Source organism: Micropterus dolomieu, linkage group LG09 (genome assembly GCF_021292245.1).
Source record: "Micropterus dolomieu isolate WLL.071019.BEF.003 ecotype Adirondacks linkage group LG09, ASM2129224v1, whole genome shotgun sequence".
NCBI classification, from domain to species: Eukaryota; Metazoa; Chordata; class Actinopteri; order Centrarchiformes; family Centrarchidae; genus Micropterus; species Micropterus dolomieu.
Window position 1 is genome coordinate 24,395,843 of NC_060158.1, and position 24,397 is coordinate 24,420,239.

At 40.0% G+C, this 24,397-nt stretch overlaps 2 protein-coding genes across 3 annotated transcripts in view; both read right to left on the reverse strand.

Moving 5' to 3' along the window:
- Nucleotides 1-10,932, reverse strand: part of cpsf1 (cleavage and polyadenylation specific factor 1) — a 17,460-nt gene extending 6,528 nt beyond the window's left edge. The window contains exons 1-28 of one of the 2 annotated variants that reach the window (XM_046057706.1): nt 10,775-10,932; nt 9,823-9,988; nt 9,696-9,723; nt 9,474-9,607; nt 9,296-9,376; nt 9,030-9,181; nt 8,513-8,659; nt 8,162-8,301; nt 7,895-8,005; nt 7,722-7,815; nt 7,551-7,638; nt 7,040-7,195; nt 6,752-6,803; nt 6,578-6,651; nt 6,400-6,474; nt 6,233-6,313; nt 5,761-5,856; nt 5,475-5,654; nt 5,239-5,380; nt 4,784-4,962; nt 4,430-4,569; nt 3,772-3,952; nt 3,483-3,689; nt 3,309-3,398; nt 3,074-3,220; nt 2,798-2,950; nt 1,944-2,060; nt 1,574-1,664 (exon numbers count right to left, since the gene is read on the reverse strand). In XM_046057706.1, coding sequence (XP_045913662.1) covers nt 1,574-1,664; nt 1,944-2,060; nt 2,798-2,950; nt 3,074-3,220; nt 3,309-3,398; nt 3,483-3,689; nt 3,772-3,952; nt 4,430-4,569; nt 4,784-4,962; nt 5,239-5,380; nt 5,475-5,654; nt 5,761-5,856; nt 6,233-6,313; nt 6,400-6,474; nt 6,578-6,651; nt 6,752-6,803; nt 7,040-7,195; nt 7,551-7,638; nt 7,722-7,815; nt 7,895-8,005; nt 8,162-8,301; nt 8,513-8,659; nt 9,030-9,181; nt 9,296-9,376; nt 9,474-9,607; nt 9,696-9,723; nt 9,823-9,966 — 3,280 coding nt within the window. In that variant the 5' untranslated portion in view covers nt 9,967-9,988; nt 10,775-10,932. The remainder of the gene's footprint in view (nt 1-1,573; nt 1,665-1,943; nt 2,061-2,797; nt 2,951-3,073; nt 3,221-3,308; nt 3,399-3,482; nt 3,690-3,771; nt 3,953-4,429; nt 4,570-4,783; nt 4,963-5,238; nt 5,381-5,474; nt 5,655-5,760; nt 5,857-6,232; nt 6,314-6,399; nt 6,475-6,577; nt 6,652-6,751; nt 6,804-7,039; nt 7,196-7,550; nt 7,639-7,721; nt 7,816-7,894; nt 8,006-8,161; nt 8,302-8,512; nt 8,660-9,029; nt 9,182-9,295; nt 9,377-9,473; nt 9,608-9,695; nt 9,724-9,822; nt 9,989-10,774) is intronic. The other variant, XM_046057707.1, reaches the window with a different exon arrangement.
- A 2,151-nt stretch (nt 10,933-13,083) lies between these two features.
- Nucleotides 13,084-20,747, reverse strand: parp10 (poly(ADP-ribose) polymerase family member 10). Its single transcript, XM_046059166.1, has 11 exons — nt 20,616-20,747; nt 19,391-19,566; nt 18,300-18,536; nt 17,964-18,194; nt 16,851-17,875; nt 16,483-16,695; nt 15,662-15,788; nt 14,563-15,573; nt 13,766-13,899; nt 13,518-13,692; nt 13,084-13,428 (listed from the first exon to the last, which is right to left on the reverse strand). The coding sequence occupies exons 2-11, from the start codon at nt 19,563-19,565 to the stop codon at nt 13,130-13,132; spliced, it is 3,627 nt and encodes a 1,208-aa protein (XP_045915122.1). The 5' UTR covers nt 19,566; nt 20,616-20,747; the 3' UTR covers nt 13,084-13,129.
- Between the last annotated feature and the right edge of the window lie 3,650 nt (nt 20,748-24,397).

The window sequence follows — 24,397 nt, forward strand, 5'->3', positions numbered from 1 at the left end:
TTAATGGTTAAAAATAGCTAAAAGAAACAGAAATGGTTGAAATAACAGCTAAATGTAATGTGTTGAAAGAGTTAGCTTAACATAATTAGTAAACTGTTGAAATAGCTAGCTAAAAGTGATTTATTTTAATGGTTAAAAATAGCTAAAAGAAACAGAAATGGTTGAAATAACAGCTAAATGTAATGTGTTGAAAGAGTTAGCTTAACATAATTAGTAAACTGTTGAAATAGCTAGCTAAAAGTGATTTATTTTAATGGTTAAAAATAGCTAAAAGAAACAGAAATGGTTGAAATAACAGCTAAATGTAATGTGTTGAAAGAGTTAGCTTAACATAATTAGTAAACTGTTGAAATAGCTAGCTAAAAGTGATTTATTTTAATGGTTAAAAATAGCTAAAAGAAACAGAAATGGTTGAAATAACAGCTAAATGTAATGTGTTGAAAGAGTTAGCTTAACATAATTAGTAAACTGTTGAAATAGCTAGCTAAAAGTGATTTATTTTAATGGTTAAAAATAGCTAAAAGAAACAGAAATGGTTGAAATAACAGCTAAATGTAATGTGTTGAAAGAGTTAGCTTAACATAATTAGTAAACTGTTGAAATAGCTAGCTAAAAGTGATTTATTTTAATGGTTAAAAATAGCTAAAAGAAACAGAAATGGTTGAAATAACAGCTAAATGTAATGTGTTGAAAGAGTTAGCTTAACATAATTAGTAAACTGTTGAAATAGCTAGCTAAAAGTGATTTATTTTAATGGTTAAAAATAGCTAAAAGAAACAGAAATGGTTGAAATAACAGCTAAATGTAATGTGTTGAAAGAGTTAGCTTAACATAATTAGTAAACTGTTGAAATAGCTAGCTAAAAGTGATTTATTTTAATGGTTAAAAATAGCTAAAAGAAACAGAAATGGTTGAAATAACAGCTAAATGTAATGTGTTGAAAGAGTTAGCTTAACATAATTAGTAAACTGTTCAAATAGCTAGCTAAAAGTGATTCATACACTCAAAATAGCTAAAAGGAAGGTCGAAATAACTAAAATAAATTCATGAATAGATGAACAACTTATCTAAAAGACACAAGCTGTTGAAATAGTAGCTTAAAAGTGATTAATAAATGGTTAAAAACATCTAAAAAGAAATGGACAAAGGGGTGAAATAATAGCTCAATGTATTTTCTGAATAGCGTAAAGAGATAGGTAAACATAATTAGTAAACAGTTGAATTAGCTAGCTTAAAGTAATTCATAAACACAAATGGTTGAAATAATAACTAAAAATGATTTATAAATAGACTAAAGACTTATCTTAAGTAGTTGAAATAGTGGTAAAATGATTCAGAAATAGTTGAAAAATAGCTAACCCTAACCCAAATTATAGAAGTAACAACGCAAACATGACATTGAGGATTCAATTGTATGAAAAAATATTGTAAACATTATTGTATAAGCAAGTGTTAGGTTAAAATTCATCTGGAACATGGCAGGTGGTGATGAAGGACAAAACAAGACACACATTAGATTATAAGGTTGGGACCCAGTGATGTAAAACACTAGGCGTGTATGTACAAAACTGACCTCGCTCTATGGTTTCGTACTCCTTCTCCTCTCCTGTCATCCTGGGGATGCGTGTGCAGGGCTCTTTCACACTGGTGCACACAGCATACACCTAAGAGGGGGAAAAGCCAAAATCACACAGAAAAACTTTACATCAAAGGCTAATCCCTTTCAAAGTCACCCTCATTGATTTTTTTCCCTCTCACAGTAAGAAAACTTTAAGGCCAGAGGGCTTTCATCTCGAACTTTTCAAAGCGGCTCGATCGATACGCTTTTATTTTGCATCGCACCTCCTCTTGCTTTGGCAGGGAACGCGTTTCAGCCTCAATTTGTGTCACGTCGCTGCTCTGCTGCCTCTGGTGCTGTGTGGGCCGACTGAGGGGAGCCTTACCTTGGATTCGACGTGGTAGGAGACGTAGTGGACGGTGCATCTCAGTGGGATTTTTCGGACTGGCCAAGGGGCGTCGTAGGACAGATAGGTGGGCAGGACACTGATCCTCAGCTCGCCCTGTGGGAAAACACACACACACACACGCGCACTGAAAACTGTACAAGGGACTAGAAATCAGACCAAAGGAAACATTTTAAGCATTAAAAGCAGGTTTGCATGAACAAAATGAGTGAACAGTGATGATAATAAAATCTTTACAATCACAATGACAACCATATATTAGTTATAATACCATTTTTGCCTTGTTTGAGTGGCTGTCAAAAGCTTTAGATAATAGAGTGGGAGGAGCCATTTCCAGTGCCCCTGGTTCTGGAAGTCCCATTCATTTTAGGTGACTGAAGGCTGTGGCTTAAATGAATGCATTGGTGGATGTATTCAGACACCATTGCGCTACACTACTGTGTAGTGTTTTGAATTTGCTAACACTATTTGGGCCTCTGACTGGCCATTTCTTCAAAGCGATGTCATCTTACTGTCAACAATTGAAACAGGGTTGTTACTTTATCTGGGAGACTTCTGTCTTTGAGGAACATTGAGGATATGATAATAAAAAAAAAACAACCTGAAATGGGAATCCAGACTGAGGAAAAAAAACAATGAATCCTCCCACTTCGCCACTTTATTTCATCTTTTTGCACCGTTTGGAGTTCAGTTTATATGGATTTATAATTTTATGTAATAAAAGACTAAAAGAATAATAAGAATAACTTGTGTGGAATCTCATCCAAATTCTTCTTTAACAAATCTAAGTTGTGTTTCTGTTTCATTTCAGTGGGGAGCTGACCGACAAATACCTGTTTGTTAAAGTAGAGGAAACCTTTGGGGCAGTTGATGTTATGGAAGGGTGAGAAAGACTCGATGGGGCCATCGATGCTCATGGGGTGCAGCCTCATGGCTCCACGCGAAGTGACCAGCATCCAGTGAGGAGACGGACCACAGATAAACACCTGTGACGACAAGGAAACGTGGAAAGTGATTTGGTTGATCAAAGAGTCTGTGGTTGGATGTAAAAAAATGCTGGTGCTGCAATATGAAGTTCTAAAATCAGTTTCCTAAAATGGTTTGCTTACCCCGGAGTACCCAGAGATGTCCTCAAAGTATCTGAATCTGGCAATCCGGCTTTTCACAGCTGAACTCTCCTCCATGGCACCGCTCTCTGCCTTCTTATCTTTCTTGAGCTTTGACTTCTTTTCTCTGAAGTTAATGTTGTGGGGCACCTGCGCAGATTAAAGGCACACAGTAAGGATTTCCCTTCAAATCAGATTCGACTCGATTTAGTCCGTCTTTATGGGCGTTTTCTCTTACTTTTTTGAAGCGCACTTTCAGGTTGTTTTGTGGCTGCTGCTGATCATACGGGAACGCTTCATAGATCAAAAGCTCCTGCTCCACGTGGACCTAGAAAACAAAAACACCTGTTGTCATTTATGTTAACACACATCAATGAACTCAGCATGGAGGGCCTGGAGTGTGAAAACTCACCAGTATATATGGTCTGCTGTGGTTGTAGCCAAGTGAAACCAAAGCCACCTCTTTGACTAGTGGGATATCTCCTTGACGTGTTACTTCTTCTTTTTTACCCTCCCCCTGTGCTGCTGATTGGCCAGAAGAGCTGTCCACCAGCACTCTCTGACCAACTGGGAAGTTCTTCACCAGGAACACCAATCGCCAGTCTGGCAGCTGGTAAATCTGTAAGAAAAAAACAAAACAAGGACTGTGAAAAAAGGAAGCACAGGTTTCTATCATATATATCCTTGTGTGTAGCGCATACCTCCATAACACCATTCTCCCTGATGATCATGCACCAGTGGCTGGGTTCTGCTTTGCCCGAGCTTCCCTCACTTCCAAAAGGCGCCGGTCCCCCAGAGCTGCGGCCGATATCCTCCTTTGATGTCGCCGCACTGGCGTTTGAGTCTCCATACAGCATTTCCTCCTCATCATCCACTGCGTTACTGCGCGCGCACACACACGGATTAAACATCAATCAGTCCATAAACAAATGGGTCGACTGCTTGTCTGGTAGGGGCTGGAATCACCAGAGGCCCCACGATACGATATTATCACGATATTTATGTTGCGATTCAATTTTATTGCGATTTTAAATATACTAAGATATATTGCAATTTATTACCTTTTTCCAACTTCCAATTAGGTCCCTGAAGTCAAACTTTGTCAACATCTGTTTATCTAAAAAGATACATTTCTCTGTTTGTTCATATCACCTTTTCAGTCCTCTATATGGTCCTGTGAAGTTTTCTAGTGGACTAAAAGAGCAATAGATTTTATTATTCTCCCATCTGCAATTTATATAATAAAATATCAATACTTGGCGTCCGTGTATCGATACAGTATTGCCATGGCAAATATCACGATACTATGCTGTATCGATTTTTTCCCCCACCCCTATTGTCTGGAGGTGCTGCTCTTACCTGAGGTCCTGGATGACGGTCTCGGCTTCAGACTGGCTCCTGATGATGGTGTCCTCCTTGACAGAGCAGCTCACTTTGTTCTCTGTGGTGAACATTCCACTTACGTCTCGGTACGCGCACAGTGCGATCACGCGCGATTGCTATTGAATGAGAGGCGGTTTTAAACAAGTTCACTGTCGTTACCATCTGAGTGAATTGTGTCTGGTTTCTAAATGAGGAAGTGTCATGGTGCTGCGCGTTTGCATGTTGCCATTTATTGAAGCACAGAACTGGAGAGTGACACTGCTGGGCACTCTAGCCCAAGAGCTTCGAACAAAAAGCCTCTAAAAGGACCGATGAGCATGATATACTCACAGCGGGGATCTGTGGTTTCTGCAGGGCCAGCCGGTGTGTCTTCCCCATGTATGAGTCTGTCTTCAGCACGAACATTGTGACCACTCCCTCCGCAGTCATGATCACCACGTATGGGTCCGCCACAGAGCAATGCACTATGGGGGAGCCCAGGTCCACAGGGATGAAGTGGAGCTGCGTCACTGAAAGCAGCATTGAGAGAGAACATGTCAGTGAAACAGGTTGGCATTGTGTTTAATACCTTCAGTTTACCTTAATTAAACATGCACTCTCCTTTACCCCTACAGCTGTTTGCTACTGCAGCAACCACGTGGAAAAATCTAATTCAGTCAGGCCAACTTTCATCAAAGAAACTCTGAAGAAGGACATCCCTGCCCTTCCACAAGCCAGCAGGGAGAACAGCAGCAGATCACTTTATCAATTGGTTTCACTGTTTTTTAACTTTTATCCTATTTTACCTCCTTCAAGCAGCCGAATACCCATGGGGGAGACTTGGATGATGTACTTGTTGTCGCCGATGTTTCCTGCAAACACAGTAGGTCCTTGGGTAGCAAAACCACTGGTGTCCAGCTCCATGATCTCCTGACCTGTCTGAAGGATCTACACAAACACAGCCGAGTCGCATTAGATAATATCCAAATAATATAACGGATAGGTTTTGTTCCTTTAACAACATGTGTATTGTTTTTTTTACCATGGTTGAATCCTCTCTGCTCAGAATAAGAAAGCCGTGCTTCTTCGTATCGTCCTCCAGAGAAGGCTCCGTCTTCTCCTCCTCCTCTTTCTCCATCTCCTCCCTTTCCTTTTCTCCCTCTTCACCATCCTCGCCGGTCTCCGTCTCCGCCCCGTCCTCTGAACCGTCGCTTTTTACAGCCTGGGAAAAGGAGCGGGAAACATCTTGCCGTGACAAAACAGGCGCCACACCATAAACATTCGATGAGAGTGAAAACCCCAAGCTGTTGTGCAGAAACACACAGTACCTTTTTGTCCTCCTTGACTTCACTTGAGATGACTGTCCACATGTCGTGGCAACCTGGCAACTCAAACGTAGTGACTACTTGGGGTCGGATGCTTCTCTGATGGAAACAATTCAAAGTAAGCAAGTAAAGGTCAGAGACACTATTAGTATACATTTATAGGCTCTCCAGATATATATATATATATATACATACACACACACACACATCTCACAACATGATGGTCTTACAAATCACAAAAGTATGAAACAGCTGGGAGCGTAGCAGCTTGTATCTGGGGTGTTTACAGGCTACTCCGTCGATCTCTGAGGCAGCCCTGGTAGACCCAGACTTCACTTTAGCGCCATCACTGGACCTGCGGCAGACGGCCCTCACGACCACAGGTTTTAGGATGGCGCGGTAACATTTATCAGGCATGCACCTCACCAGGTACGCATGCATTAAAATGACACATAACATCAGCGGGGGGATTTACCTGGAGTACAGACAGCGCACCATTCTTGCCGTAGCCGGAGCACACCACAACCTCCAGGTCAGGCTCAGGGTTGCTCTGGAACTGTGGGTGAGATGGAAACACAGATAATTGATAGGTGACATCTACAGAAACAAATCTACAGAGACGAAATGTTTTAATGCGTGTACCTCTTCAGACAAGAAGGCAGGTTCCCCCATGGAGGCGTTTGCACAAGGTCCAATGTTGAGTATGCTATCACACACCTGTATGAAAACACATAAAAGGCCCCCCTCAGTCACTTTCCACAAAACATCTGCATTTACATAAAAGGCAGTTAAGCTTTTAGTATTTTTCTTCTTTTTTTACCTCAAAGGAATAGGTGGCCAGCTGAGTGCCAGACTGGGCCTCACTTCCGTACACTTCTATCTCATCCACCTCATCTGACAAAACAAAGAGGGTTGATTGAAAACACCGATTGGCAGATCACACACACACACACACACACACGTTTCACATGTCAAAACTAAAATTTGAACATACCCGTCCAGTTGGTGGAAGACTCTACTCTCTTCTTCTTGCTTGGTGGTTCTTCCTGGAATTCATTGGCAATGATTTTGTTTACATTTTGAGGACAAGCTGCCAAATAAAACGAGAATCCTTCCAAGTGCAGAGCGCTGTCTATGTTTACTTTAGGAAGACTGACAAGCATATAATCGAAACAAATTGCTGGAGCTACATAAAGTGAGTGAAAATAAAGACGGCGTTTCGGTGGTGCTTCACAACACAAGGCTATATTGAAATTCCCATTTTATGCGTTCACAAACTCACCTGTTTTTCTTTCTCCTTCTCTTTCTCCTTGTCTTTGTCCTGTTTTTCTTTGCCCTCCTCTGGTGGCGTCTCCTGAAGTTTCTCGGTGTACTTCAGCAGCAGAGAGTTTCCCAGGCGGGAGCCCAGGAAAACGTAGCCAGGCTCCATGGTCACCATCTGAAGGTGGAAAGCCCAGAGTGTGAGGTGCCAGATTCCCTATTCTAAATCCTCTCAAAGCTGACAGATTTAGTAAATATTCAGTATTTACTTGATACCCTTAAAGGTCAAACGGATATAAGAAGCTACCTCTGGGTTTTGGGTGAAGTCTGATGATTTATTTCCTGAGGTTTGATCGCCCTGCTAATGCAGCAGCTTTGATCTTAAGGTCCTGGTATTAGCTTTCAAAATCTGTGTCAGTCAAACCCTTTTCCCTCCAGCCTTTTGTGTTTGTCCACAAAAACACAGAGAGCATTTGTTGAAGATAGAGACTTCCTGTCTCTTCACACCACTGATGCCCACAGCCAGAACTTACACAGGTTGTCAGGACGCTGGCGGCAGCTTTGTCAAAGTGGAAAGCCCGGACGCTTCTCATGCCATCAGTTATGAGGGTCAACACATAACTGCAAGACAACAACAGACAGTGAAGAATCATAAACTGCCTCCATTGGTCGTGGCCATTCCGGTGATAATTACAATGACTTACATTTCTCCTCCTTTCAAAGAGATGACCATCTTGTCATAGGCAATAAAGTCAGACTGGGAGCAGTCTAGTGTGATCTTCACTTCATCCTGGACACCTGGGCAAACAAAAACACATTATATATCAAATGGTATGTAGAGCAAATCAAAGATATGTTTTCAGATGATATTGCTTACGCAGAGGGAAGGCTGTGGTCCCAGCTGTCAGAGAATTGAGGGAGACTCCATATGGTGGAACGCTCTGGTTCAGATACAGCAACGAATTGACAGCAAACACCACCACACCACCTGAAACGATTTGATATGTGATTAAAGAAGCTCCGACAGCAAACACCTTAACAACACATGGTGCAAATTCACATCTGACACTCCCAACAGACATGATCTTTATGGTGAACCGGAAAACCACACCGATCATCAGTAGTGACATTTCACGGAGCTCACCGATTGGCTTGGGAACAGCCATGACCTGCGTACAGTCAAAAGGCAGATTACTGAGAGACCAGATGACGGGATGAACCTTCTGCATTATGTTGAGGGAGATGGCAACGATGCTACAAGTGTCCTGACGCACAGCGACGCGTCTGGCAGGAGGACCAGAAAGCGGAAGTTAGCAAAAGAAGACATTCATTCAAATCTGGCACACTCAGAAACAAGATGTAAAAAAAGCCCTGGTCATATTTATTAAACAAAGGTGGCACTTGCAATAACCTTAATTTACACTTGGCCAGCATTGCTACTGGTTGGATAAAACCTAAACAGTGATTGTCATAGCTAATAATGTAGTGGACTGACCCAGGCCATGTCTGATTGGGTTCAAACAAGATGAGCAACGTGGGCTCATAGTAGCCATGGAGGAACTTCATGTCGATGATGTTGAGCAGCTTCTCGTCCAGCTCCCGGACATCAATGATGTAGCTGGGTAGGAAGCTGGATTTAGGTCTGTAGATGAGACACAGTGATAGGCCGCAATTAGAGAATTACACGGACACGTGTGTAGTAATCATAAAAAACAAATTTGATTCATCTATGGAGTGTCAACTGCGGGATAAAAGTGGAGATTTTAATCAAATGGCAGCTGATCACATTTTTTTTGTTCTTTTAACCATGAATATACATGTGTGGAAACTTCAATATCACCAGTTACAATTAAAATGGGTGGAAGGTGGGTGAAATTCCCACATTTGGTACCAACAAAGCCAAGATTAGGTTTTAGCCCCCCTGGGGAATCGAAATGTAAGCATTTATGGCGCTCTGAGGGTTTTGGGATAAGACATTAAGGAGCAGAATGTAAAGTGGACTGCAGGCGTACCCTTCTCCAACGCCACCCTCCTGTTCATCAGTTAGAGTGTCCTTCCTGAACGGCAAGACCACAAGCTGGGTGCCATAAACGAGCATTACGGCACAGCGATTCTCTGGGTCTACACGGACAATGGGAATATGTACATTCTGTACAAAACCATCCTGAAAATGTAGAAAGAGTGGAAATTAATTTCAATTTCTTAGCGTGTGCATGTCAACATTTACTCCAACTTAGACAGCGTTTTCACATATTTACTGTGTACATGTTTTACATACTCTGAGCTCTGGCTCCTCAAAGTAATGAAGAGACAGCGTCTTGAGGTCGTGTGTCCCGGGGTCATACTCCACTACAGACAACTGGTAAGAGAGCAAACACACCCACAGGTCAGTTGGAAACTTTTTTTTGCGGCAGTTCAAAATTCGGTTAAGCAGTGCACAGCTTAGACAATGATACCTTGGCGTCTTTGAAACTGAGAAGGAGTGCATCTCTGCTGGCTCCCACAAGCTGCACACTGGCCATGGACATAACATTGCCAAAGAGAGAAAAGGATGCCACCTGCTCCAGTTTCTCCTTACGAGATTTGGAATCTGTACGATGAAAAAGTGAAGTCCCATTTAAGTTTATATCATTAAATAACGGTAAAATGTGTACTTTGTTTATGGCGCCTAAACATACCTGAGGATTTGTCAGCCTTTGATGTACTCTGAAATAAAGACATACATGTTACACACATCACAAAAGCCTTTTATGCTTGTATTTAAAAACTTGACACAACTAGATTAAAAAGTGGAGACATAGTAACCTCCACATCGTGGATAATCCTGTAGACAAACAGCTGAGATGTTCCAGCAACGACCAAATTCTTCTCCTTGCTGGATATAAAGTTGCAGTAGACAGAGAACTCCACTGCAGTGGGGGTGTGTGCTTGTCTGTACACAGCATACATCTTGAAATGGTGCACTGAGCATCTGAAAAGTGACAACATTCAGGCCAAGATCTCTTAACATCACTTTGAGAGCCACTGTTTAAAGAAGATTCATACACTAACATGGACTCTCCAGGTCTTCCTCAAAAGTACACTGGAGTGGCTCGTGGCTTGCAGTGTGGAACAATACTGACCTGAGATTTAACTTAGTTATTTCATGAATAGTGCGGTGAAGAACCTACATGCCAAATCAAACATAGCACAAAAAGTTGTAACGTTACTTCGTTCTATAGCAACTTATCGTCACTGGAATATAGGGTACATTTTCAGATTTTGTAATTGGGTTTTGCTTAACTTAATCATTCCAGTAAAGGTTTTAATGTCTACTGCCTTCACATACTGTAACGTTATATATACATACGCAGCATCTATATACATATTTAGCTGTTGCGCTGCTTTATGAATTCATGCCACTGATGTAAAAAGACGCTTCCATGATAAACGCTAGCTAGCTTATAATTTACCAAAGCTAGCGTCAAGCTGTGGCAACTACTTCGCTGGTCATTTACCTTTACCTCTGACAGCTAACATCGACTTAATGGGACACGAGAGCAGCACTAGCCATTCAGTCATGTTGTTATGACTAGTGTGTCTCCACCAACAGTTAGCATCAGATAACGAATGTATGGGAAAGCCGGTAACGTTAGCAGTGTTAGCAACACGCTAATGTTGCTGTTTGTAGCTACCGCATTAGCTAGCATGGCACGGCCATGACTATAGGTTTCTTTTGCATGTTTTAGCAAATCGTGAATTAAACTTGTCAACGTACCTACATCAAACACGCTATCAGAGTCTGTAGCTTTATTGATCCTTCTTCTGTGTATATTTAGGGTGTCATATTTTGTGGGTTACTAACTGAAGCTAGCAGTTAGTTGTCGTTGTGTTGTGGACGGGCCAGTCTTCTTTGCCTTTTCCTTTTTACGACAGACTAGCTGCCCCGAGCCTCATTACTGCCCCCACAGTTTAAAATCTTGATACAAGCTCAATTCCACAAGTAGAACATGTTTATTCGTCTATGGTTTATTCCCTCAGTATCTTTAAAATCAGGAGGCTACATCAAGGCAGTCTCAGGTCACTAATTATTTTACTATCTGAGGTTAACTCCATTATTCAAAGTCTGTACCAGTCTCACCAGGTTCCTGTGAGCTCAGGAGTCCCTGATAAAATGTGAGGTAGTGTAATCTCAGGTTATTTGCTACAATTTAGCAGGACAAAATACACAGAAATTACTCTTTAAATGATTAATTAATAGTCTATTCTGTTACAATCCCTGCATTTCTACATATGGAAAACAACTTAGTGAGTGTAACTGTTGTCGAAAGCAACATTTTAGGCATTGACATCAACTTTGTGCAAAAATGTCACTCAGCTTCCCTTGAGGTTTTCTATTAATATAAAATACATAGTAGAAGAGCTGGAAATTCACATGTGTAACCTTACTTCAAACCTATTTAGAGCTTGTTTTGGTGTGGAAAAATGTCAGATTAATAACATCGTAACAGTAACGAAATGCTCTACACAGCAGCCAAGACATTTTGGGGAAAATACAACTGAGAACATCCCAGAGCCCCAGATCAAATTTAGCAGGAGGTGGAGAAGGTTGTCTGCTAATCAGAGGGTTGGTAGTTCAAGCCCCTAATTGCTCTCAGTGTGTGAATGATTAGTTGCAATTTCTGATGAGCAGCTGCATGGTATCCTCTGCCATCAGTTTTTGAGGCCATTTACCACAAAGCTCACCAACAGCAAAAAAAATATATCACCAAGATGGTTTCTCATTTCAAGCTTTATTTTTCTTAAAAATAATAATGATCTTTCTTAATGTTTTCTAAAACAAAACAAAAGACATGCATTTATTTGCAATTAACAATAAAGTACTTTGGTAAACACATTCCCAGACTGTAGTCAGACATCAGAAAACATACAGATTTGTGATAAAAGCACTTCATTGATGAAAAACCAAAAATGATGGACAAATTCTGTAGCCTGTCTTCAGCGCACTAAATAAGGAATAGGGAATCAAGCCCCATCATGTTTTGCACATGGTACACAAGTATTAAGTCACTATTTTGTTTTATTAAAATAACAATCCACATTCTTTAAAAGTGCACAATAGGTGTAATATATGTGCAAGGCTTGACATTTACAATGTAGTATATATAGCTTAAAACATGTCTAAGACTAAAACTTATCTAAGTTTTACACAAAAACTAAATCATAACTAATTACATTTTGATAAAGGATCCTTATTTTCAGCCTAGGCTTAATTAGCTTTCTTTTTGTGGACATGTTGATTACTTATTCAGTTACATTTTCTTCATGGTAGAGCAGTGGACCTGGAACTGCTCTTTTAACTACACTTAAGAGATTTTCTATTATAGTGTTACAGGAGTTCTTTCAGTGATTTGCATATGAAGAACAAAAGAAAAACTTGCAGAACCTGTACACTAGAGTTACATTTGGGGTAACTCCAATAACTGAACTCAAAAGAAAACAAAGATAGGCTATATTTTCGGGTCAAATCAGTGAGTCAGTTATGGTAATTACATTTAGACAACAGTGTATTTAGCACTGCCGCTGGACTAAAGAATTACATATAAAAAAAAGTCAGTTATATTCACAATATGCAGTTACCCATATTTAGGAAAATCAAAAACTGTGTGCGGCAGATCATCTATGGTTGATTTTAAAATCATCAAAACAACACATTTTGGAAGAGTTTAAGTGAGGCGTATAAACACTGGAGTGTGTGAGCAATCTCAACAACTGCCAAATTGAGTATAACAAGTGATTTTCATGCATTAACTGCTGAGTCAGACCTATTTAAAGACACCTCACACAGAGAATTATTGTGCCGAAAGGGCATGTTTTGAGTTATTTAATTAAGATGGGGGTTGACTAGAGATGTAGAGTTGACTACACTGATGAACTAAAAGTGGAGCAAAATCAGTCCACAGCAAAGTACTTGATGAAATTTGGATCATGAAAGACAAAATACCAACTGTACCTTCTAACACATTAGCCCTTTATAATTTAAATGCACTTTTTTAAATTAAGGCAGACACATTAAAGCAAAAGCAGTCCTTTTCTCCCAATTTTATGGTTATCATCTGACGCCTAATCCGTCCTAACGGTGGATTCTCTGGCATGTAATGAGATATTCAGGGAAAGCCTGCGTATCGTTGAAGATGACAAACATCGACGGCTTGGTGATGTCGTCAGTCACACTGTCATATCGGAGGGGAATGGCGCCGGTCTCCTTTAGAGGGGCTGCCTTCATCGAATGGCAGCCTTTAGTGAAGTCTCCTGTTAGAACCTTTGACACAAAAACAAACTTGTATCCGTCTGCGTTTGGGGGTGAATACTGATCCTGGACAGACAGCGCAGAGTTGACAGCAAAATACACCCCTTGACCATAGACGGTAGCTGCGTGAAGAAACCAAGATGTCAGAAATTGATGCCCATGATGAGGAAAAACTGGGCCAGACAAGAAAACAGTAGTTTCAAAAACATACCATTCTTTCCACAGAAGCTTCTGTTGAATCCATGAACACAGATCTCTTTCACACTCGTCTCACTTGTGCCATGGTAGAGAGTTCGTTCAACTTCTGGATACAAAGCACGCTGTAGTATGCTCGCCTTCTTCAACTTGTACTGATTGTACAGTAGTCGATTCATGAGCTTCTCCACCTGGGGAAAATCTTAGTATTATTACAGACACCCTAAATCATTTGATGCAACATATGTGGCTCATTTGTTTTACCTGTATGATTCTGATTTTGCTGTGGTATTCCTGAATGGTCTCATAGAAATTCTTCACCACAGTCTGAAATTCATCAGATTCCTCATCGACTTTGGTTGCTTCAGGCAGGTTTGACAGCAGAGAGAAGTCCTCCTCTATTAACAAAGGATTTAGGTTTTATCATTTAATTGAGATTTTAGATTATTTATCAACATTGATATGGAGCCCAAAAACTGGCAAAAGGCAGTGAAAGATGAGTCACAAACATACTGGAACACATCAATAGTTTTAACTGTTCTTTAAATAAGTACAATGGAGTACAAAACACAAATGGCCATTTTTACTATTCCACATAATCATCCACCATCCATTACTGTCAGCATACTGCTGTAGGATCAGTGCATTAACCATAGTAAAAGTAGCTGAAGCCTTTTAGCCAGCAGGCTAACACGAACACATTTAGCTAGCTAACGGAATGTAGAAGCTAAAGTTTAGATTAACCGCACACATTTACAAAATTTCATGGATAACACAATAAAGTCCCAGGACTTTTCTAGACCTGGTCCTTGATGAAGACACCAGACATCCACTTGAAAATGAAGTTATGTTGTGTAAGTGATGTTAGGACGCATGGTGTCTGTGTTAGCAAGCTAACTTTTTAAGTGTTAGGTTGCTGGCTAAATGGTGCATTCAGTTATATTTTTGACTTGTCCTTTACTACTTTTAGTATTTATAGTAGTATATTATTTTTGGTGGTTTTGGGGCTCCATACACAGAAGCATCACTCTGCAGTAAACAAACTATAAATTCCCCTTCACCTGACACATCCTCAACCAAATCCTCTAAATTGAGCAACTTCCTGGAGATTTTCACAGATTTCCCTGAAGGTATGTTGTATTCTTCCATCTTCTCAAAGTTTATGGTGTGGGGCTGATTGTCCATCAAGATATCAACCTTTTTCAGCTTCATTCTCCAAGCATGCTCGATGAATATTGTAGCATCGGGTGAATAAGGAGTCGTGTCTGAGGAGGCTGGAATGTGATGTACCCACTGGACAGCTCTCAGGATTTCCTGGTCGGGCACATAATTGGAGATTTTCTCCAGCAGCAACTTCACATCACACAGTGCTCCGGTCACAAAATCCTTGAAGCCGGAAACAGAAATTATGGTTCCCTGAATCTGAATCTCCACTGCGTGCTTCCGCTTGATCATCTCCAGACACTTCCTGTGGTATTCGGACATGTTCTTTACACTCCTGTGCTCCAGTTTCTCCTCCACCTGTCTCTGGCTGACCTTTTTCCCAAAGGCTATGTCCACCCGAATCAGGTCACAGTTATAACCTGCGAACACTACTAACTGTATGGTGTTGGCCGCCTTGATCGTGTCCTCTAAGGAAATATTTTTGCCCTTCCCCAGCTTGTCCACGTGGGCGCTCTTGTCAGTACTACTAGCAGAAGCTTCATGTTGGCTCATTTCCCTTGACAACTCCAATGCTTTTTGCAGCTGTTCCTCCTCCTCCTGCAGGGACCAATGACTTGACTCCATAGAGTACTGGATGGCTAGGGACATTTGGGCCTCTTCTTCAAGGTTGCTGGAAAGGCCCAGAGCTCCATCATTCAGGAGTAACCCACTCGTAGCATTCCTTTCAGCTGAGGGCTGGAAAGCATCAACATCTATCACATTAGAGTCCTGGTCTGTCAGGCTGGTTGGTTCCTCTGCTGTATACAGGTCCACGTTATCCATGTCATCAAGTTGATTTGAACTGGACACACCCTCCTCGAGTCCTTCATCAATAGCTGAGACGATTCTCTTTGCCTCATCTAAAAGACCTACAGAGAGGTACACAGATTGTTTGAGACTGAAATTATAAGAATAATTTGTCAGAAAGAGACAAATTATTGAAGAGATCGATATTACCTCTGTCTGCCGCTCCATTGTGATCAGTATGCAATGAATCTGATTTTAACTCTTGTGCAGAACCATCCAAAGACACTTTCTGGAAGTTTCTGTGGGACATCATCGTCCATGCGGTTTCAAAAATGTCCTGAAATAGTAAATACAAACTTTTGGTGTGAAGGTATGTGCCACAGAGAAACCTGAATTACTTGATATTTTCACGCTGATTAGCAAATTCTGACTTAATGCTACAATAACTATAACTGTATATTATTAAAAAACGACCACATTAATGAGTGGTTTTGCATCATTTAGTCCATGAACTACTTAGTTTTAGGGTTAATTCTACCTTCCCATAAGAATTAAAGGAAAAGGAAGAAAAAGATTACATTTTGGTCTTAATTTTGGTTTTTGTGCTGATCTCTGGTGCACTTCTGCAAGGTACTGTTGTTATTTTCAAAGTGTTTCTACTTTCATGGTTTCTCCATGATCTTAGCTACATTTGTGAACATAAACATTGTTTTTTTTTCCCCCACTGAGCTGAGGATGACAACAAAGCAGAAGTAAGAAAAGTTAGTACAGCAAAGCTAACACATTCTGCTGGCAAGACCTGTTCAGAAACACAGTAATCATCAGGGTTTCACTTCTCCCCTGTGTAAGCTGGTAAACGCGGCCTCAGGCTGTACTGTGAGGCTTCAATGTAGACAGCACATCAAGATGAATGACAACTGGTATAACTGGCCAACTGAGTGTGGAGGAATGAAGTTGCACAGCATAGCTTCAAAAACACAGAGGAAAGCAAAATACAACAAAACCTTTGCTTTGTTCCAACATTACGTTACCTGGTGTGGCAGGGGTTGCCAGGGCACCAGCTTTGGGATGATAAGGACTTGAAACTTAGTCTCCATCTCCTTCAGGATGCTCTTGCACTCCGTATCATCTAGGAAGCGGGTCACACCTGGAGCGTTTACGGTGATGGTCCTGGTGCAGATGGAGGACACTATACCCTGCAACACCTCCTCAGCTATTTGACAAGCAATTGCAAGGCCATGGATCTATCAGGTACATTCACAAAGAATGACAAAAGGTGAAACAATCTCAAGAGTCCAGCAATTTCAAAAACAGTGTTCAAACTGCACCAGAAACGACTGAAACAGAAGCCAATGACATTTACACCACTGCAGTCAAACATGTCTGCTCCTACACGCACCTTTAACCCACAAACTTCCTCTGCTTCTAGTGGAAAGATAGACACTTGGTCCATGTCAGCCAATAGTTGATGACAATGTGTCTGGATGTATTTCAACACGCCTGGCTCCATAGAGATGACGGTCTCCCTTTCAATGGGTGTAGCAAGGAACTGCAGGATTGCAGTCTGCTTCTCACTCTCCATTCCTTTCAGAGTCAACACATCAGTATTCCTTCCTTGTTCTGACACCTTTACAGAGGAGAAACCCAGAGCCTGCACAAACTCAGACCACTCTCTGCAGTTTAACATGCCCTCATATTCTGTATCCAGCGGTATGCTGAAGTGACACAGCTGGGACTTCAAAAAGTTACACGCCTGGTTAGCCGAGTTCTGGGATAGGGAGGTTACCGCAACATTACAGTCTGATACGGTGTACATGGCAGGTGACTCGGTTTGACCCATGATTTGCAGTAGCCGTTTTTTTACATCTTTTCTTTCAAGGAACTGAGCCTTTTCTGGCTCCAGGGTGAAGTGAGTCTCAGCCATTTTGCCAAAATAGTCCAAGATTGTGTGTTTTATCTGCTCAAACGTTTGTCTGTCAGTCCCTGCAATGTGCACACCATTGTCTTTGATTTGGATGGTGACATCTGGGTGAGCCTTTTCACTATCCTGTTGAAAGGTGCTAAGCTGAAACAAAGCAAGTTTTGCTGGGTCAGCGATAGGAATATGGTCTGACAGTGTATCTTCTTCCTCCATTTGATCCTCGATGGCATCTCCTGATGCCTCTTCTACTGCTTCATGGGCAGCAAGAGGCTCAGAGGACGTCTGAGAGGAGGACTGGCTGTTTGCAATAGCCACCACTGGAGGACTGGTCTGCATCTGAATATCACTCAGATCCTCTGAGTTTCTCTCAGTCATTTCTTGGCTTCCAATCCCAGAGGCTTGTGATGTTAATCTTTCTGTAGGTTGAAGAAAGTCAAAGTATGGCATCACTGCAAGATCAGCACCTTCCAGTTTGTGTGGGAGCTCCAGGACAGGGTTCACAGCTGTTACAATAAATACAGACATTTTGTTTATTAGAGAAAGGGTGAAACACGAAAAGAGTTTTAAAAGGCTGTATAATACAAAACTTACATTCATAATTAACAAAGGACACCTTTGCTGTGCTCTCTGAAAGCAGTGTGACCGACTTCACCTTCTGATTCCCACCTCCGTTGCTCTCAAAGTACAAAGTGAGCAGGTCTGGAGTGGTGCCAGGGTGCAGGTTCTCCACTAAGATGGAGTCAGTTTGCTCAATCTGTTCAAGAGTGACCGTGGACCCATTGAGCATCTTCTTGGAGATTTTAGCACTAAGGTTTTGGAAATCTACAAAACAAGACGAATATACTGAACACCATAAAAGCAAAATAAATATATTTTTAAATCTGTATGTTTTTAAGAAAAAGAAAATATGTAAGTTTAATAATATACCTTTCGAGAAGGGTTGGCTGAGGTGAATGAGGATAAAATCCCCCCGCTGTGAGGGATACAGAGTGAAATCACGCACCCCCATCATGTTCTCCACGTAGAGCTCTATCATATCACTGCTGGTGTTGGGGTTGATCCCCTGCAGCAGCAGTCTACATCGGTCCTTTGAGGCAGGCTTTCTCACAGTCAGCTCCACATTATGCAGAACGTGGTGCCCTTTAGACAGCACTTGGGATGCAGCTGTCAAAATGATGGGAGGTAGAATTAGCATACAGTATATTAATGACAAATGAATGCCCTTGAATTAGAATTTTTTTTTGAGCCCAGTAATGCTTTGTTTCTACTTTACTGCTTCTGGAGGTGGGAAGGAGTGATGTCTAAAAGCTTTTAACCGATAGGGGGTCTGGATAATTGCGTGTTTCATGAAACTGCCTAATGCCATTTCTCCATCAAGCTTATGTAAATCTGAGGACAGCAAGTAGCCAGTTTTACAGTAGTATAACAAAACGGTTTGAAGGGTTGAATGAAGTTATGTCGGAATAAGATACTGTAACCATCCTTCCTCTAACAAGAGCATACTACATAATGGTACTGTTGAAATTTTCTGTTCCTATAGCTGTTACTTGATATGTTTTTTAAAAAGCTGGATAAAAGAACATGAAATATTTTGAAAGCAGTTATTGTGACAGCTAACAAATAAATATTTACAGGTGCATCTAAAAAAAATTACAATATTGTGTAAGTTAGCTGAGAGATTAAAGGCTCAGTAGCCTTTTGCAGGTGTTTTGAGTAAATTAGCTGATTAGAGCTCTTCTCAGGTTTATATTTCTGCATTATAAATTCTTTATTTTAAAATTCTAATATTTTGAGTTACTGGATTTTTGATTTCCATGATCTGTAAGCAATAAGAGTCAAGATTAAAACAAAAAAAGGCTTTAAATATTTCACTTTATGTGAAATGAATATAGAATATATCGAATTTTCACTTTTTAAGTTTAATTACAGGGGAAAAATAGCTTTTCCATAACATTCTGTTATTTTGAGATGCACCTGTATGTCCAAATTTGACATCCAAACAAAATGTCGCTACTTGCCCTCTGCCTCTTCAAACTCCAGTATAGCACGGTCACCCTTCTTCTCCACAGAGACGAGTGGACCTCCCCCGGAGCGGCGCTTATTCTCAAAGTACAGAAAGAGCAGCTCCTCATCCACTCCTGGAGGCAGCGCCAGCACCTCCACCCTCCTCTCCTCCGGGCTTTCAACAGGCATCCTGAAAATACAACAACATACCACACCAGTTAAAGTGGCTCAAATAATTAAGTTCACAGCTTCCTGACTCTATGTGAAAGCGTTTTTACCGGCTCTTCTGGGGTCAATGCCTGTGCCTGATGATGGGTAAGGCTGAAACTGGGACTGAGCAATAATTCTAATTATCCTTTAACGCCGCTCTATATACTGCAGGTTATTTTCTAAGGAAAAAATTTCAAACATTTGCTTGTTACAGCTTTTCTGTAAGTCTGACAACTATACCAGAATATCACAGCCTGAGATCTTCAATACTTAAAACATTATATATGAATATCTGAACATATTGGCAACAAGCTAATGCTCTAATAATTACTAATTATCAATTTTGTGCACATTGCCCAACCACAAAAGTAACACAGTTCAGGTACACTATTGTGGCTTAGTCCTGTACATTAACTATTTAATTTAAGTGATCGATAAAACAATTTAAACAGTCGTTCACACCAGAGAACCAAGTTTTCTGGGCTATTCTTAGGTTGCCACATTATTGCATGTTTGGGTATTGATTGTTTTGTTAGTTTACAGTATTCATAACTGCAGCCCAACAATCAAGTAAAATAACAAAAGCATTTATTTTCCTTTTTAAGCTAATTTTAGGACTTATGGACGTTTAAGTGGAAAGACTTTAGCTTACCGTGATTATGGCCTGACGTTACTCGACCCTGAACTGTGTAAAGCTACCTGACAGGAAGCTCGGCCTACAGCAACAACATTTCAAGAGCAAAACGTAATGGCGTTGCATGAGCTACAAGAAGCAAGGCTTAAAACTACTGTTCCACTGTGTTGTTGTTGATGTTTTGTTTTTTTTACGGCTATCAAACCTTAAGTTCATGTCACGTTAAGTGTCTACTCTGTCGTTTGTCCAACTAGAAAGTGAAACAAGGCGCCACAGTTGCCATGTTTGATTAGCCACTGGAGCTGTAAGTTTATCGCCAACGCTTTTCATTCTGGCGACGGAATGAGAAAATACAGTTTCACGGACGACAAACACGTTTATGGAGGAGTACTTACCTGCGCTACAAGGTAAACATTAGCTCATAAAACCCTAAGGTCCTAACGAGTTGAACAGGAGGCGCTGGACACTTCCTTGTTGTGCTGCTTGTTGGACAGCGGGTGGCGTCATCAGCTGCATGTGTTAAAGGGGAACATCCATCAGGGTGACGTAGTAATATTTACAGTGTCAAGTAGTAATTCAGTATAAAGCAATTATATTATAATACTTACATCTTACTCAAGAAAAAGATCCCACCAAAATTGTATTTAGTAGGTTTATTTGTTCTGTATTTCTTTATTATCCTTTTTATTTCTTTATTCTGCTGATCAGGATCATGTCAAACCATCAGACAGCCTTATGGTCAAAGTGTTTTGTGCTGCTGTTTCCAGGGGTCAAGAACTTATTATATTATACAAAATAGATCATGCTGATTTCCTTCAACTGTCTGCCATTGAAAGAAAGTATTTTACTTAAGCACTCAATGTCTACTGCAATACACTTCATATATATTGTACTTGTTAATCCACCCACCAACGTTATAGTTACTAGGTTCTTTGAATATGTGATTAAGAATTTACATACAAAACTGCTGATCAACTTGCAAAACACAATGCATGGTTAAAGACTGTATATAATGGTTATACTTATACACACAATGCATGCCATCCAATAGACCTGCAATGTCTTACAGCCCTTTATTATATGCTTGATCAGTTTCCCATACTGAATATTAACTTCCCTTGAGTTTGTACTGTATATTATACAGAATATGAGTGCATTCTCAGACTGAATGACACCCAACATGTATAAGCTGTATTGAAATTGCTCCAATGGCATTATACTGTGTGTGAAATGGAATTTAATGGGATTCCAACAAGTTCAGATCTATTTTACATCTCATAAACTCTAAATGTTTTCATTATAAGCAGCATATGTATGACTGATTGGCGTGCCGTGCTGAGTATCTTTAAATAGTTAGAGTAGCTATATAGCCTATACAGTCAGAGTGAAATGAACTCTTTAAAGAATCACGTAACTCATCATAACTCAAAAAGCATAAATGCCATCATTATGTGCTGTACAGTGTGCAGTACAGAGCATTTTGAATTTCTGTTCGAAGTGTGTCCTTACAGTGCGTCCCTCTTACACATTGACTGAGATATAAATAACATTGTAGCTAAGCAGACAGTTCATTCTATATCTAATAACCTTACCATGTCATTATCATGAGCTTATACATGGATCATCAGTAGGCCAAAGTGAGAATTTTGAAAGTGTTCATGTCATCATTATGAGTTTTGACATTTGTGCTGTTTACAATAGACACAATTTTACTATGGATTAAAAACAATAATAGTATAAAGTTTACAAATAAGAAGTAAAAATTAGTGTGATTGCTGATTAAGCAACCACACTTACAAAGCAGCACTCACATAGCCAATTCTTCAGGGCTAACAACTGTTTCTTAGGCTTTTATTTCACAATTTAAAAATCAAACAACACAGTTTACCATTCATTATGTTACATTCTGGTGGCATTACATAATGTGTTTAAGCTTATTGTATATTAATTGGACAGAAGCAGAAATAACATCAGGTTGTAAGTTAGTAGGTTAGTAGTGTGTAAAAGCAGACACATGACATGTGTTTCTGATTCCATCCTTAAAAAGAAGACACTTTAAATGATGGAGATGAGGTGAATATTTATAAAAGGTAAAACACAATGTTCCTGATGGCAGAGACCACTGAAATAAGTTAAAAGTTGTTGCCATGATGCATACAATCTCGATATTTAACTGAACTGAAATTGATTTTCGAAAATCAAGGACATCTTTAAATGATCCACATTATCCTTTGTCTAATAATAATAATAATAATAATAATAATTTACATTACCCTCTCCTTGAGAAAACTATCATGCATTTAACTGACGTATTTCACTGTAGTGTGTTATGTCAATCCATATACAAGTTACTAGTCATCTGAATTACAGCTTACCCACGCAACATTTGCATAAAATGTATTATTTAGAATTAATTAACCTCCCTTTCCTTTTCACACATTCCAGCAAACAGCCCAGTTGTGTTTTACTGTATTGTGTCCAATGACAATGAATGATGTCTATCTCTCTGTTATCCATCTCTCCCACACATGTCAGTATCAATGACCTGAAATGCCAAAACTAGGAAAAACGCACAATATAAAAATGAGATTTTTCTGAAGGTGCTGCTTTAACAGCTTGAATGTATGTAACTATTCAACAATTAAGATCTCAACTGGATGGAAAAAGTAATATAGATGTGTGATTAATGATGTAAATGTGTCAGTTTACATCATCACAGCAGTCTTACAATGGACAAACCAAGTGATGTTAACGCTGAGAGCCTACATATTCTTGTCCACTAGGTGACAGTGTCCCCTGCAGAAATGTACACCTCTCTCGACTACTGTGACAACAGTATGCATGCAAGGTGCCTCACAAATTTGAATTGAGCTAATATTGCGGTTTCTCTTCTTATCAGCCTACGCTCACACGGAGAGGGAAAAGCTCATGAAGACACTGACCGGGCAAATGTCCCAACATGTTTCAAGGCACATGGAGCAAATCATAGCCTATTAGATAAGCACCACTAAGCTCAATTCCTGAATAATCTGATACAACACAACATGTTTGTTTTGTTGGTGCAAATTATAATGTGAGGGCAGGATAAGAGCGTCTGAGTCATAAAGCATTCAGTATTCACACATCTACAACAAGTTCAGCGAGTGCAGCTAATAATTTCAAGCCTGGACAAATCGTAGCTGTTTTTCATCAAAATTACAGAGCCAAATATGTTGACGTACTTACCCCAAGTGTCCAACATGTTGTTCTGTGGCATATACAAACAAATCTCACTGACAAACACTTAAAATGGTTGTACTTTATGTATCATGCATACGATTAATTAAAATTGATACTGTACACAACAATAAACCTTTTGCTGAGATATATATATATATATATATATATATATATATAATGGTAATAATTACAATACAGAACAATTTGGTGGCAAAATTGAGTCTAAAAAATTCCAATTAAAAGGCACTTAACACCTACTTTTCATATCTCACAGAGTACATCATTGATTTTATTAATAAGGCACCCCTGTATAGGCTGTATCATATGTTAGTTTTCCATTATGAATGTCTACAACTTAATAATGAACCTTGTGTTTGTGTAACATCTCGATCATTTTTTTTTTTTTTTACCAAAGACTTCATTTCTGCTTCACTATATCACTCTTAATGCACACCCTGCTGCACGTCTCTAGTACATCCCTTTAAGACTGACGTTCCAACAAATAACCCCATCATCAACCCCTCATCACTCTTTAAAGCTGTGGTTTTCAATTTTCTTCACATCAAGGACCCCTAAACTTACGCAAATTAGACCACGGACCCCCATTTGATAACATTTTGTCCCAGCGTCCACCATCTGATAGGATATTTAATTTTAGATGTTTGAAAGTGTATGAAACCCATGACCCAATTAGTCATACATTCTGTCTTTGTGTTACTAGGTTGTTGGAATTATATGGAAAATTAGTAAATCACTTTTTTGCTGAGGACCCCCTGGAAACCCGCAACGACCCAACTTTGAGAACCTTTGGTTTAAAGGATGTGAAGTACTCTGTAATCCTAGATTTCTTTAACAGTTTTGATGCTACCTTTGACACAGCTTTCAACACTGTGCTGATAGCTGCAGCTGCAGTTTGCATGCTCTACTGTAGTTGTTGTGGAAGCTACCAGGTCATGGG

Coding starts and splice junctions, on each gene's coding strand:
- parp10 (XM_046059166.1), bottom strand. CDS start 19,565: ATGCCTGTTGAAAGCCCGGAGGAGAGGAGGGTGGAGGTGCTGGCGCTG. Junction 16,696..16,850: donor AGGAAGTTTGTGGGTTAAAG/GTGCGTGTAGGA, acceptor TGTACCTGATAG/ATCCATGGCCTTGCAATTGC. Junction 13,900..14,562: donor TTTGGTTGAGGATGTGTCAG/GTGAAGGGGAAT, acceptor CTTTGTTAATAG/AGGAGGACTTCTCTCTGCTG.